This window comes from Neoarius graeffei, chromosome 27 (genome assembly GCF_027579695.1).
Source record: "Neoarius graeffei isolate fNeoGra1 chromosome 27, fNeoGra1.pri, whole genome shotgun sequence".
Lineage (NCBI taxonomy): Eukaryota > Metazoa > Chordata > Actinopteri > Siluriformes > Ariidae > Neoarius > Neoarius graeffei.
The window spans coordinates 41,170,469-41,186,269 of NC_083595.1; the positions used below are offsets into that span (position 1 = coordinate 41,170,469).

At 40.0% G+C, this 15,801-nt stretch overlaps 1 protein-coding gene across 4 annotated transcripts in view; it reads right to left on the reverse strand.

The window, feature by feature from the left end:
* The window catches only part of kcnc1a (potassium voltage-gated channel, Shaw-related subfamily, member 1a), a 90,108-nt gene that overhangs the window by 10,837 nt on the left and 63,470 nt on the right, over nucleotides 1-15,801 (reverse strand). For 3 of the 4 annotated variants that reach the window (XM_060911147.1, XM_060911148.1, XM_060911146.1), the window contains exon 2: nucleotides 9,318-10,248. In XM_060911147.1, the coding sequence (XP_060767130.1) occupies nucleotides 9,318-10,248 (931 nt within the window). Of the gene's footprint in view, nucleotides 1-9,302; nucleotides 10,249-15,801 lie in introns of all 4 variants that reach the window. The other variant, XM_060911149.1, reaches the window with a different exon arrangement.

Here is a 15,801-nt window from a genome sequence, read left to right on the forward strand (position 1 = left end):
ACCCAATCAGGAAACCGCATTCTTGCTTACTGTTTAATTTTTTTTTTTTTACATATTATGCAATCAAATATATTACAAAGTAAGCCACATAAAAAGTCAGCACAATAATTAAAACAAATAAGTGTACATTTGCATGCCCGTGTCTCATTAGTAAGCAGTAAGTAATTATGAATAAGGGCTAAAGATAGAGAACCAGAAGACAGTTAGTTTCACACTGAAGAGGAATTTATAGAGATGCTGCACAGCAACCAGCCTGTTCACCTGTGCACTCTTTGGCATCAAGCACTCTGATAAATTTATGCTTCATCGATCACAAGAAGGCAAGAAAGCGGAGTATTGCCAAAAAGACGCTGCAAAGGATTTGCTGAACTTTATATTACACATTAATCGCAAAGGTTCCTCCTGACATTTGTTAAGGTCACCTAATAAAACCGTTGTAGTCAAGTTGCAGCAATTTAAAGGTTATCGATAAAGGACCTCTGAAGCCTGTTTGGAAATATTATAGAAATCCTGTTTCATTATAGACAAGTGATGGAATAAACTTCAACCTCTGCCAATGTTAATCTTATTGGTGAAGAAACAGCCATAAAATATAAACCAGATTATGTCTTATTAAATATGGCTTCCATTCAGCAGTAATCCTCTAATGTCTGTCCCCAGTGCACTGTATTTGTTCACATTTCACCTGCTCAGAGTCCCTCAACAGTGACTCACACACAGCTTTACAGACACGCATACACACACATACGTGTATAAATAGATGGGTGCACGCACACGCACGCGCACACACATACACACACATACCAAGGAAGTGCTGGGATGTGACGCAAAACTCCTGGGATGAAGGCATGAGGTGGAAAGAGGGGAGTGGGGTGTGAGTCATCTTTAGAATAGCTCCACACACACAATTAAGGCATTCCTCTCATTCGTTTATTGTTTTTCTCGCTTCCTGTGCCCTCCTCTGTCTTAAAATACACATTAAAAAATGTGCTTTTACTGAGATGCATGGCAAAACACGCACAAATGTGTGTAATGGTGTGTTCTTTTCATGTGAACGTTTTATCTGCAGTGAATGTGTGTGGGCACGTGGGTGAAGCGTGTACGTATGCGTGCGTGCATGCGTGTGTTTTAGATGATGTGTCTCATTAGTTGAACAGAGCTGTTTAAAGATACCATGTAATGCAATATTAAATACAAACAATGCCTCAGGTTTAAGGATTTTGCATGAAAGTGTGTTCATGCCATGATAATATATTATGATCAGTGACAGCTGGTCATGAATGATATTGAAGACAAAATCTATTACCTATCAGTGCATGCATGCGTGTGTTTCTAGTATGAAACTATTATGGTTAAGCGTTTTAAGGTAGCACGGGGTCATACTGTAGGTTATTACTTATATACATACGCTTGCTGGCCAGTTTAATAGGAACTTGTTCTTGATTCTAAGATTCCTGTTCTTGGCTGCAGGAGTGGAACCCAGTGTGACGTTCTGCTGTTGTATGTTGAGATGCTTTTCTGCTCACCACGGTTGTAAAGAGTTGCTATGAGTTACTATATCCTTCCTGGTATGTAGCTTGAACCAATCTGTCCATTTTCCTCTGACCTCTCCGGTCAACAAGACGTTTCCACCCACAGAACTGTCACTCACTCGAGGTTTTTTGTTTTTCGCACCATTCTGGGTGAACTCTAGAGACTGCTGTGTGTGAAAACCCCAGGAGATCAGCAGTTTCTGAAATATGCAAACCAGTCCATCTGGCTCAAACCAACACCCATGCCACAGTGAAAGTCACACTCTGAGATCACAATTTTTCCCATTCTGATGTTTGAAGTGAACATTAACTAAAGCTCTTGATTTGTATCTGCATGATTTTATGCATTGTGCTGGTGTCAAGGGATTGGCTGATTAGATAACGGTATAAAACGGCAGGTGTATGTGTGTTCCTAATGAGTGTAGAAACATATTAATCGAAAGACAGATTGGCAGCTCCGTTTGTGATTCTTACATTTTTGTACGTCAAGTATTTCAAGTCCGTAATCATGTCATATCAGAAGAGTTTGCTCAAACCATGTACGGTATAAGTTATGGTTCTGTCATTTGTACATTTGTGGAATTTGTACTTCTACTTCTGTTCCTTTACTTTGTCTTCTCAATCATTACATACATATACATGTATGTGTAAGTGAAGTTGGCTTTAAAAATTATCCTCCATGCACACAAACTCTAGGAGGAAGTGTGTCATCATTTGCTATCACTGTGCAGAGGTGGACAGTAATGAAGTACATTTACTTGAGTATTGTACTTAAGTACACTTTTTGAGTATCTGTACTTTACTAGAGTATATTTTTTTGGGAAACTTATGACTTTAACTTCACTACATTTGAAAGACAAATATCGTACTTTTCACTCCACTACATTCCTATCAAGGTCCTTGTTACTCTTTACTATGAAGCAGCTTTGAAAGTGGATATTTTTTTTCTTTTCTTTGATAAACGTGATTGATTTTTTTGCAGGTGACACTGAGACAGCCTATCAGTAATCACTAAGGTCACGTCACATCCAAAAATCAAGTTCAACGATTTCTCAGCGGTTCCTCTGAGGAATGCATGCGCCCATGACCTAGAACCATCGTTTCAGTTTTCTGAAAGGATTAAAGATTTGTTTCGTTTAAAATATTTGCTTTGTTTGCCAAAAATCAACCACATCACAGCCTACAAAAACTCACCGTCCAAACTGCAGAAGCATATTGAGGTATATAAACGTTTTATTCCAAGAGAAAGCTTGTAGTGAAGTTGTCTGTGCTTTTAGAGCTAGCGATAATGTTGCAATAGCTATGCAGTCTGGTTAGTCAAATGACTTTCTATGGATTTTCCCACCAAGTTGCCGTCGCCTTGTCCACGGCTAACATTTATACATAGCTAGTTAACTTGCACACTGTTAGTTAGCATGTAAAAATGGAGTGACGCTAATATGAATGATGTTAACTTATCTGAAGTCGGAAACTTATTCTGAAGTTTCAGAAATATGTTTTAACATCTCATCTCATTATCTCTAGCCGCTTTATCCTGTTCTACAGGGTCGCAGGCAAGCTGGAGCCTATCCCAGCTGACTACGGGCGAAAGGCGGGGTACACCCTGGACAAGTCGCCAGGTCATCACAGGGCTGACACATAGACACAGACAACCATTCACACTCACATTCACACCTACGGTCAATTTAGAGTCACCAGTTAACCTAACCTGCATGTCTTTGGACTGTGGGGGAAACCGGAGCACCCGGAGGAAACCCACGCAGACACGGGGAGAACATGCAAACTCCACACAGAAAGGCCCTCGCCGGCCACGGGTCCCGAACCCGGACCTTCTTGCTGTGAGGCGACAGCGCTAACCACTATACCACCGTGCCGCCATGTTTTAACATAATCTTGCCAAATAAACAGAATGTAGAAATCTGTGTTTAAAGGTGTTTATTCTACAGGTTCTACGAGTTAGTCAGTAAATCCAGTAGGCTGCTTCAGAGGCATTAGGTTTTGTAAGCATTGTGGCAATAATACAACAATGTGCTGACAGAAAATATACTTTTAATACTTAAGTATTTTTAAAAGCAAGTACGTCAGTGCTTTAACTTAAGTAAAAATTTGACTGTACAACTTTCATTTGTATCGGAGTAATGTTTGACCAGTGGGATCTGTACTTTGACTTAAATAATGAAGTTGGGTACTTTGTCCCCCTCTGCCACTGTGAGTCAACACTCTGGGCTTGAAAGAAATCAGCCGCAGCCTCTAATTCATACCATATTTGTGTAGATTTACTTAATCACTGGTGGTGCTGTTGTCCTTGGTTCTACTCAAAAGTACAAAATTAATAGAAGAAGAAACCTTTATTCGTCACATGCACACTTCAAGCACAGTGAAATGCATCCCCTGCATTTAACCCATCTGAAGCAGTGAACACACGCACACACTCAGAGCAGTGGGCAGCCACACCAGAGCGCCCGGGGAGCAGTCAGGGGTCAGGTACCTTGCTCAAGGGCACCTCAGCCCAAGGCCGCCCCACGTCAACCTAACTGCATGTCTTTGGATTGTGGGGGAAACTGGAGCACCCGGAGGAAACCCACGCAGACACGGGGAGAACATGCAAACTCCACACAGAAAGGCCCTCGCCGGCCGCTGGGTTCAAACCTGGAACCTTCTTGCTGTGAGGCGACCGTGCTAACCACTACACCACCGTGCCGTAATACGCTTTAAACCAACAGTAAATAACATAATGTGAATGCCAAAAATTGGGTCTAATTTGAGCTTTTTATATTTTTTCCTTTTAAAAAAAGTAAGGGCTTATCCCTTACTTTATCCCATTTATATCAGCCAGCCCTGGTTGTTATGAATAAGTGTATGAAGATCCAGAGCCGGTAGTCCCACTGCACCCCAAGACTGTGTTATTTACATATAAAAGCAGGGTAACTAAAGCAAGGCCGTGGCAGAGAGCAGCCGTACTGGGGCTCTAATGGGACTGCCCTACTTCCACTCCACTATTTCTGCTCTGAGATGGCACACAGCAGTACATTTACAGCACAAAGTCTCTAAACCAGCCTTGATTTAAGACTTAGACACATATCCATGCAGTATCTAGAGCATTTATTAGCATTGCTTAAGTAATGGATCACAGCTCTGTTTAAACAGCTAGTTTTAGCTGTTAACTAGAGCTAAACGTTAACTAGTAGTATATTAACTCGCATCAGCATGTAGCTTTGCTCATGTTAGACATTAGCATATCTCTTCCTAATACAGTCTGATTTCATGGGTTTAATGGTTGATATTGGTATCTAATCAGCCGATAGCTGTGGCTCTTATTTAACTGAAATGAAAGACTGCAGCCACTTTTATCAGTTGCAGATAATATTTAACTGAACTGAATTAGGTCATGAAATTTATATTTGTAATGTATTATAAAATAAAACATATGCAAGCTTTCCTATGCATGGCATATATTCAGATGCCTCACTTCAGGCGCCTCGTTTCTCCTAAAATTCTCACTCAGAGGTGACGTGAATTCCCAATGGGAATGTGCTACTTGCAGTAAGTCCCATATGACATGAATGCAATGTTACACTTGTGGATGCCCCACACACACACACACACACACACACCATAGGTTTTTGTGTCAAAAAGGACATCTGTCAGTCTGAAAACACCGCCTTTGCCTGATAAAAGCATCTGAAGTTTTCACTCTCTGATCAGTTATAGAAAGACCTACCAGATCCAACATGTTGAGAAACAGTGAGAACACAGATCTCACTCATTTTGACTTTTCTGTAGGTTGTCAAGCTGAAACAAAACCAACTATATTACAGAGCTACTTAACCACCTCCTCATTAGGTGTGCAATCTCTCAGTTTCATATATGATGGGATTACAAATCAATAATACACAGTATAATAATAATAATAATGGGGCGGCACGGTGGTGTAGCGGTTAGCGCTGTCGCCTCACAGCAAGAAGGTCTGGGTTCGAGCCCCGTGGCCGGCGAGGGCCTTTCTGTGCGGAGTTTGCATGTTCTCCCCGTGTCCGCGTGGGTTTCCTCCGGGTGCTCCGGTTTCCCCCACAGTCCAAAGACATGCAGGTTAGGTTAACTGGTGACTCTAAATTGACCGTGAATGTGAGTGTGAATGGTTGTCTGTGTCTATGTGTCAGCCCTGTGATGACCTGGCGACTTGTCCAGGGTGTACCCCGCCTTTCGCCCGTAGTCAGCTGGGATAGGCTCCAGCTTGCCTGCGACCCTGTAGAACAGGATAAAGCGGCTAGAGATGATGAGACGAGATAATAATAATAATAATGTAGTGATATTAAACCCAAGTAAATGAAAAATGGGGAGTGTCAGTTTTACAGTTGGAGAATTTCATCAATTGGATTGGTAGCTTCCTCTTGCACCTCCCCTCAAATTACACCATGAATAAAAACAAAGAATAACTTATACTAAAACTTATAGCATAGTAAAAGATATTTGAAAGCATTCTGGTGGTGGGTGTGAAAAATGAGTGCATTCTATCTAAGATGTCAGTGTGTGTGTGTGTGTGTGCACTCCATGGGAGAGCTTGTAGCAGAAAGGTGAGCTATTTACCAGCAGGTTGCCTGTTTGTGCATGTGTGTGTAAGCAACTACATGTACATCAACCATGGAAAAAAGGAATGTATGTGCATGCAATGCAGGTCCATGCTGGCTTTGCATCTGCTATGTGTTTTCCTGTTTGGTGCCAGTCTGACAGATGCCATCTGTCCATCTTTGCTATTTCTCATGGTATTGTGCCCAGAGTCAAGCGGCTCGAACTGATTAGCCAGGCGTCTCTGCCTTATGCGTCGACATACAACAAAGGCAATGCTAGATAAAGCAAGAGCAACTGAGGCTTCAAGGCACTACATTAGAAATATCTAGTATATCTCATTAACAGTTCGTCTTCATTGAAGCCTTCAAAAATTATTATTATTATTATTATTATTATTATTATTATTATTATTATTATTAAAAAAGAAGATACTGTAAGATTTTTCATATCTAAACCTAATGATTAAGTTGTTTATCATGTAAGACTGGATTCCTTGAAATCCATGCTTTTGTTTTGAGTTGTATCCATCTCTGCTAGTGTGTGTGTGTGTGTGTGTGTGTGTGTGTGTGTGTGTGTGTGTGTGTTCGTTCTCTGCAGGAGTTGTGCGAGTTGAGCTGAATGACTGTGGTGTGATGCAGAGCCCGATTCCTATTTTGTGGTTGCTTGGACACTGTCGTCATGGCAACATGCTCCAGTACCATATTAAAAAACTGTGGTGGTAGAAGGCAATAAAAAAAGACATCAAATGAAAAAGGGAGGGTGAGGGGAAAAGACTGAAAACTATTATTTGAATACTACTTCTGAGTCAGCAGTCTGAGTTAGTACAATAATTTTAATAATGTTAATTTTTTTTTGGGGGGGGGAGGAAATTACTGAAGTTCAAAGCATTTATACTGTACTATTTGATCAGAATGGGTGGACATAAGTAAACAGATAAACAATACTGGATTATTTTTATGCTTCTGTAATCTATCTCTCACACACACACACACACACACACACGGTTATGACTCATTGCTATCCCTGCACCTTTTTCTAATAGTGACATCCTTACTCATTGAGTACAGCACCTGTCATAGGTCCCATTCATCGCATCTACAAGAATACAACATATAATCTACAGCCATTCTACCGCACGCCTTATTTTCCAAACACCTAAAACCATATAATTACAAAATATTAAAGGGAAAAAAAACATTGCTACATGTTTGTTACCAGCAATTGTATTCGATAGTATGCTCTAATATATAAATATTCACCAGCAAGCTTCAGTTACCTGCAAAGATGTTCACTGGCTGACAGACAAAATGTAGGTCTGTGCAGTGGTTCAAAATAGTTTCAACTGCACTTTCTTACACCTACGTGGGTGAGATTGCAAATGTGAAAAAAAGCTTCACCATTTATAATACTAATAAGTAAAATATCAGTGTGGAAGTCTTATAAATCCTAACGCACGTATAATGCTAATGCATCTTTTCAAAAGGGTATTTAAAAAGGGCACGTGAAACCCATCAAATTAGACTATTCTTCTTAGCAGACATACCGTATGCTAGTAGTATAACTATATGTATTTGTAATAACTTGCACTTTTTTCTTACATAACTAAGATTAAATAATTTTCTTCTTATGTGTAAAGTAAGTAACTTGAGCATGTACGGTTCATTCAGCTGTCTATACTGCAGTATATAAGAACGAGTGTGTGCAATCTATGCTGTTGTGTGTATTTACAAATTGTTGTGTATCTGACAGGGCTGGCATCTGTGAGCTCAGGTGTACCATTGTATGTGTACAGTACATCCATCCATCTATATGTGTACATATGGAGCATTATAATCCCTTCCTGAGTACACAGATGGTGAGCTACCCTCAATTACACGCTAATGAAACAATTCTATCTTTCGTTCTCTCTAACTCTCACGATCTTCCTCTCTCTTTTGAAAGTGGACAGTGTCTAAGTACTTCCAGTGGACGCACTTATCTGCTCTTAGCCTCATTTCAAGATACTTACTCGTGTCAAGGGGCAGAATTTTCATCCTGATCAGTATGTTTTTCGCTAGGATTCTGAAAAGAGTAGTGTACGTGTAGTAGTGACTGCTTGGCATGAACACTTTATGAAATAAAGGAGAATAATTAACAGTCTGTGAACTATACAGGTAGCAAGATGACAAGTTTTGTACTAAATATGGACTAAAGATTTAGTTTCGGTATTTCCCTGTACAGAGAAAATAAGTACATTTTCATTTACTCTGAACGCACTTATAAACATTTACGGTATGCATAGCACAAATTCGGCTTTTTTTAAAATAACAGAACTGCATTTTTGCTTCATGTTTGTCTCATCCGAAAACATTTATGCCTAATGTGAGTTTGAATCTTCACAATATGATCACGGATTTTACATATAGTTGTCTTGGCCTTTCAATAATAAGTTAATTGTTGTTCATTTCTCAGTATAGGGAAATTCATCAACAATTCTTCTCTATAATAATAATAACACATATGCTACAAATGGTGATGGTGACTACAAATACATGGACATTCTGTTTAAAAAACACTGGATTATTCGTCCTGATATACAACATCAAAAATCACCCTGTATTAGTTTAATTATAAGGTCTAGGATATGATATCCAGTGTAAAGTATGTGCCTTAAGAGTTTCCTGCCTAATATTAAACAGATATAGCTTCATCAGCTACTACAACATATACATCAAAAAGACTTAATATTCCTATTGACTATATTATAAGCTCTACATAAATATGTATAAGCCTATATAAATACAAACACATTAAATACCCAAAAGTTTGATCAGTATAGCATGGGTTCATAATAGAGCTGAATGAGCATGCTATGATTTTTTTTTTCTATAAAAATGCAGTTCACCTTAATATGTTCCAGAGTAGGAAAGCATCCAGCGTTAGAAAAGAGTGTGGTGTAGAGTGAGATTCTGATGGCACTGTGTATATGTGTGTGAAACAGAATGGGGAAAAAAAAATGCTGAATGGGGTTTTTTAATGCCTCTGGAGGTTGATATGCTGAAGTTGCTTGCTTGTCTGAAAAGTGAGAAATGTTGCATTCAGGAGTCAAGCTGAGAGAACAGTAAAGGAGTCAGTGGGGCAGGAGGGAAGGAAACAGAGGGTTCAGTCTCATTCTCAGGCTAGGAGTATTTAGTCTCTTTTCGTGCATTCAGATGGTCATGCCACTGAAGGGTTTCCTACCTGCTCGGTTCATTTCTAAAACCTCGTCCTGGGCAGCCAGCGGGCATGTGTCACTCTGTGTGCTGTGGTGGGGCGAGTTCGTGCCTGACTTACAGAAATTTGGAGAGCCCAGATGTGGGGCACGTGGGATGTGCTTGTTCTTTTTCTTTGGTAGTTTTTGCTTTGCCATAGCCAGCGAGTAGTACATCCCAAAGTTATTGACGATGACCGGGACGGGCATGGCAATGGTGAGCACGCCAGCCAGGGCACACAGCGCACCCACCAGCATGCCCGACCACGTCTGTGGGTACATGTCTCCATAACCCAGAGTAGTCATAGTGACCACGGCCCACCAAAACCCGATGGGGATGTTCTTGAAGTGCGTATGCTCGCTGGCGCGGGGATCATTAGGCTTGGCCCCAATGCGCTCAGCATAGTAGATCATAGTGGCAAAGATAAGCACTCCAAGAGCAAGGAAGATGATGAGAAGGAGGAACTCGTTGGTGCTGGCACGGAGTGTATGCCCAAGCACACGTAGGCCTACAAAGTGCCGCGTGAGTTTAAAGATTCGGAGAATGCGCACAAATCGGACCACACGCAGAAACCCGAGCACATCTTTAGCCTCTTTGGAGGACAAGCCGCTTAGACCCACCTCTAAGTAGAAAGGCAGGATGGCCACAAAATCGATAATGTTGAGGGTGTTTTTGATGAACTTTTTTTTGTCGGGACAGAAGGTGATGCGCATGAGGAACTCGAAGGTAAACCATACCACGCACACGCCCTCGATGTAAGTGAGATAGACCTCGGTCTCAGTCTCCTGGTAGACTCGTGTGATGTTGTCCTGCGGGTCAACATCCGTGCGGTTGATGATGGGGTTGAAGGCCTCATGTGTCTCCAGGCAGAATGTGGTTATAGACACCAGGATGAAGAACAGAGAGGCAAACGCCACCCACTGGAGGACAGAGAGAGTGAGAGAACAAGAAAGAGGAAAAGGGGAAAAGGGGGAAACAAAATATAAGTTAAATGATAGTAAATATTTCTATAATTTTCTACTAATTTAAGAAACAGTATTAAGAACTGCAGTGATATTGTTCTGACCTTGAAGTGGGAACATGAAATCAAGATTTTACTGCACAAGTGATTGTATTTTAGTGATTAAATTAAATTTCAGGATGGTAATTAGACTCGATTGATGTCTCGTTGCTTTACCTCAAAATTCATCAATGAATGATATGTCAACAGTCCTCCTTTGGGAAGGATTTCCACTAGATTTTGGAATATGGCTGCTGGAAGGTCTGTCCTTTCAGCCACAAGAGCATTAGTGAGGTCAGGCAAGAAAGCCTGGGACACAGTTGGCATCAGGTATCCATATACTTTTGGTCATATAGTGTATATTTTAAAGTAATTATTTAGTGAAAAACAGGTTAATGGGCTGATATGAGAAGACATTTCATGACCAGCGGATTCAACCTGTTAATTTTTTTTTTGCAACAAGTAAAACAGATACCATACAAAGAATGCAAAAGAACAGAAATACAGAACAAACCCAGGTATATACAGTATCTAATGATCTTCAATAATTCCTAACTGCAAAAAAGGTGAACATTTAGGTCATGGGCTTTTAATAGAGCACCATTTTAAATAGCATCATACTGTATAACTTGTACACCTGATGCAGCTCTGATAGAGTGGATTTGACTGGAAAAGTTGTGTAATGTTTAAAAAAACCAAACACCTATTTAGGTTAATTGGCAACAGATCAGTAACATGATCGGGTATAAAAAGAGCATCTCAGAGAGTCAAAAGCTGGGGCGGTGTTCACCACCCTGTGAAAGACTTCCTGTGAATTCGCCATGGAAAACTTCCTGTGAAATCTGCCATCCAGATACGGTCTTTTTCAAGGAAAGCCTGCTTATATCAGCAAGACAATGCCAAACTGTATTCTGCACTATTACAACTGCATGGCTCCATAGTAAAAGAGTCCAGGTGCTAAACTGGCCTGCCTGCAGTCCAGACCTGTCTCCCACTGAAAACATTTGGCATATTATAAAATGCAAAATACAATAAAGGAAACTCAGAACAGTTCCCAAACCTTGACAGTGTGTTGTTAAAAGTAGAGCTGATGCAACACAATGGTAAACATGCCCCTGTCCCAACTTTTTTGAAATGTGTTGCTGGCGTCAAATTTAAAATGAGTAAATATTATTAAAAACAATTCAAAAAATACAATTTCTCACTTTCAACACTTGGGTGTGTTGTCTTTGTACTATTTTCAGTGATATATATATATTTTTTCCCATGATTTGCTAATCATTCTGTTTTTTATTTACGTTTTACAGTGTCCCAACTTTTTTTGGAATTGGGATTGAGTTAACCTTTTGTATTTTTGTTAATTCTGTGCTAAAGACCCCACACTGTTACTCATTTAGCAGCAAAATGCAGCAAGAAAACCTTGTAAAAATGAAATATTGTTGGGTCAACACATTTTTTGAATGGTTAAATGCAAACTCTTAGATTCAAATAGTCAAAAATAAAGTTAAATTTAAACAGTTACAACAGCTAAATGGCACCACAATCATGGAATCATGCAACTACTGAACGAACTGACTACAGATTAGATGAGATTGTATTATGGCAGCAGCAGGAACCCAAGGGGCAATGGGTGTTGTGTAACTCCACTCAAAACCAATACAATATTAACAATGCCTGTCCTGAGAGAGAGGAGTGGCCACCCAGCACATCAGCAGTAAGTGTTTATCAGAGGCATTAAGCCAAAAAAGGAATGAAAAGTTTTCTTGAGAAAGTAGAAGGTACAAGATGCCTCATATTTAGATCACATGATTGGGCTACAAGTCTGGTGTAAATACACACAGGACCTAACAGCACTGGACACATCAGTTATTGATTCACAGGACCTTCTCTGAGCTCCTGAGCTTCTCAATGAAACATACATCACCTAACAGTGTTGTACTGCTACTCGTATTATAACCATTTCTACTTGTCTCATCTCATTATCTGTAGCCGCTTTATCCTGTTCTACAGGGTCGCAGGCAAGCTGGAGCCTATCCCAGCTGACTACGGGCGAAAGGCGGGGTACACCCTGGACAAGTCGCCAGGTCATCACAGGGCTGACACATAGACACAGACAACCATTCACACTCACATTCACACCTACGGTCAATTTAGAGTCACCAGTTAACCTAACCTGCATGTCTTTGGACTGTGGGGGAAACCAGAGCACCCGGAGGAAACCCACATGGACACGGGGAGAACATGCAAACTCCGCACAGAAAGGCCCTCGCCGGCCACGGGGCTCAAACCCGGACCTTCTTGCTGTGAGGCGACAGCGCTAACCACTACACCACCGTGCCGCCCCATTTCTACTTGTGTTAAAGAATAAATGCATCTATTCTCTGGTAGCATCTTTACTTTAGGATGTGCATCCTAACAGAATATCTTAAACAGAAAACAATAATTAAAAAAAGAAATATATGAAACAATTTGGAATTGACATATTGAATGGGGTTAGTAAATGCACAATCAGATATCCAAAGGCATTAACATTTAAACATAATATCTGTTAACGACTCTAAATATAGATGTTGCTAAATATAAATCCCAGACTTATATTTACTGGCGTCTACAGGCATAATTGGAGCTGAATGCTTTTTGATGAGAGCAATGAAAATAGCACTATAATCATGTAATATGTAGCTGCCTTTCAGCATTCTGAATCCTTGAGCTTTCACTAGTTCTTTGTCCATTCTTCTGTCTCTGTCTGGTCTTAATTGAAGTCTGGAATGACCACTCAATTCAATTTAAATCAATAAAATGTACAACTCCAATTTCAGAAAAATTGTGACACTGTACCGTAAACTGCAAATAAAAACAGAATGCTATGATTTGCAAATCATGGAGACCCTACAGTATATTTCACTGAACATAGTGTAAGGACAACAAATCAAACGTTGAAACTGAGAAATCTTATTGTTTTGTGAAAAATATATGTTCATTTTTAATTTCGTGTCAGCAACAGGTTTCAAAGAAGTTGGGACGGGGCAACAAAAGATTGGAAAAGTTAAATGTTAATGTTAAAAAAAATAATAATACTGTAATTAGGTTGGGGAGGGGTCAACCGCTCTGTGAAACACTGTGCGGGCAAATAGTACAACAATTTAAGAATAACATTCCTTGACATAAAACTGCAAAGAATTTGGGAATTGCATCATCTACAGTACATACTATCAAAAGGTTCAGAGAATCCGGAGAAACCTCTGTATGCAAGGGCAAGTCCAAAAACCAACACTGGATTCCTGTGATCTTTGGGCCTTCAGGGGACTACATGAAAAACAGATATGATTCTGAAGTGGAAATCTCTGAATACGCTCAGGAACAGTTGTGAAAACCATCATCTGTGAACACAATTCATCACTGCATCTACAAATGCAAGTTAAAACCATATATAAACAATATCCATAAACACCACTGCCTTCTCTGGGCCCGAGCTCGGATACAATGGACTGAGGTGAAGTGGAAAACTGTCCTGTGGTCTGGTGAAATGAAATTTGAAATTCTTTTTAGAAGTTGTGTCCTCCGGGCTAAGGAAGAGAGGGACCATCTGGCTTGTTATCAGCGTACAGTTCAAAAGCCACCATCTGTGATGGTATGGGGTGCATTAGTGCACATGGCTGGGTAGCTTGCACATCTGAGAAGGCACCATTAATGCTGAATGATATGTCCAGCTTTTGGGGCAACATGCTGCCATCCAGACAACGCCTTTTGTCAGAGAAGGCCTTACTTATTTCAGCAGAACAATGATAAACTGCATTCTGCATGTATTACAACTGCATGGCTCTGCAGTAAAAGAGTCTGGGTGCTAAACTGGCCTGCCTGTTGTCCAGACCTGTCACCCCCTGAAAACATTTGGTGCATTATGAAGCAAAAGGAGACCCTGAACTGTTGAGCAACTGAAATTGTATATCAAGCAAGAATGGGACAATATTTCTCTTTCAAAACTACAGCAATTGGTCTCCTCAGTTCCCAAACATTTACAGAGTGTGGTTAAAAGTAGAGGTGATGCAACACAGTGGTAAACATGCCCCAACCCAACTTTTTTTGAAACGTAATGCTGGTATCAAATTTTTTTAAAAAGTATATATTTTTCAAACAACAAAAAATTGCTCAGTTTCTACATTTGACATGTTGCCTTTTGTACTATTTTCAATTAAATATAGGGTTTCAATGATTTGCAAATCATCGTATTCTGTATTCATCATAAATTCATTGTATTTACATTTTACACAGCATCCCAACTATTTTGGAATTGGGGCTGTACATATTATCCCTACTGACAAATTCAGCTCGGTCTGATGACGTGATATGAAGAGCAAATGGAAACGCTTCCTATCTGGAAAAAAGGCACTCTGTAAGAGCTATCATGAGAGGAGAAACTACCGCAAAAGGAGAAAACCCAGCTTTAATCGCATAACATCACTCAATGGAAACCCAGATCATTCGCATTGTGTTTTGTTGAAATGTTTGAAATGTCACTTCTATTGTGAACAAAACTGCAATGGAAACCCGGCTATTATTGTGTTATTTTGTTAAAACCACTTGACTACATCCTTAATTCATTAACACTTTCCTTTCCACCAGCCAAAGATGTTCTCTCAGCTTGTGTTGAGGTTATGAAGAAATATTTTGTTAACTTTGTACTTAAATCCTGCATCAACTCGCTAAGTTTCAGACAACAACTCCTGTGATCCTCAGCCCCCAGCCTCATCACATGACCTCCAGTCAAGTACCCGTCCCAAGGCACCTGATCACTAATATCATCAGACTGCTCATTTTAAACAACCCAGATGCTCAACATTAAATTGTGAAGTCTTGTGCCAGGATTGTGTTTGTAATGAGTCCAGGATTTTCTCCGCCGATCTGATTCGGGGTCTTACTAATTTGGTTTTGTCTAGTTTACACCCATTTGCAGATTGCTTCCCTGTTGAAAAATTCGATTTATTCTGATTAGCTACCAGCTGCTAAAATGCATGCCTGGCTGATCAAGCTCATAGACTATTTTTTGCCAACTGGCACATGCTGGTAGAAAGGAGTTTTCAGAATTACTGGTACTAATACTATATCATAGAAAAGCAACATGACAATAAGGCGATCCAAAAAGCTCAAGCATTTATTGATCAGTTTAGTCAAGCTTTAAGGAAAATGGAATATAACTGGTCTACCGGTCACCAGTTTGTCCAACTTGGCATGTGTTTTGGCAGATGGTAGCTCATCAGATCAAGTTTCTGTGTTCTGAGTTAGCTCTTTGGTTTGCCTTTTACCTTGAAAACCTGCACTTGCATTCATCAGTCAGAAATGCATACATGCATCATAGATTTTATATGCTATAATGAGTCACCCTGATGTTTTATGAATATTCGTTTAAATGTTTTTTTTACCATTACCAGTAGTTGTCATATCAACCAAAATGTGGGATACCATGCTGCGTGAT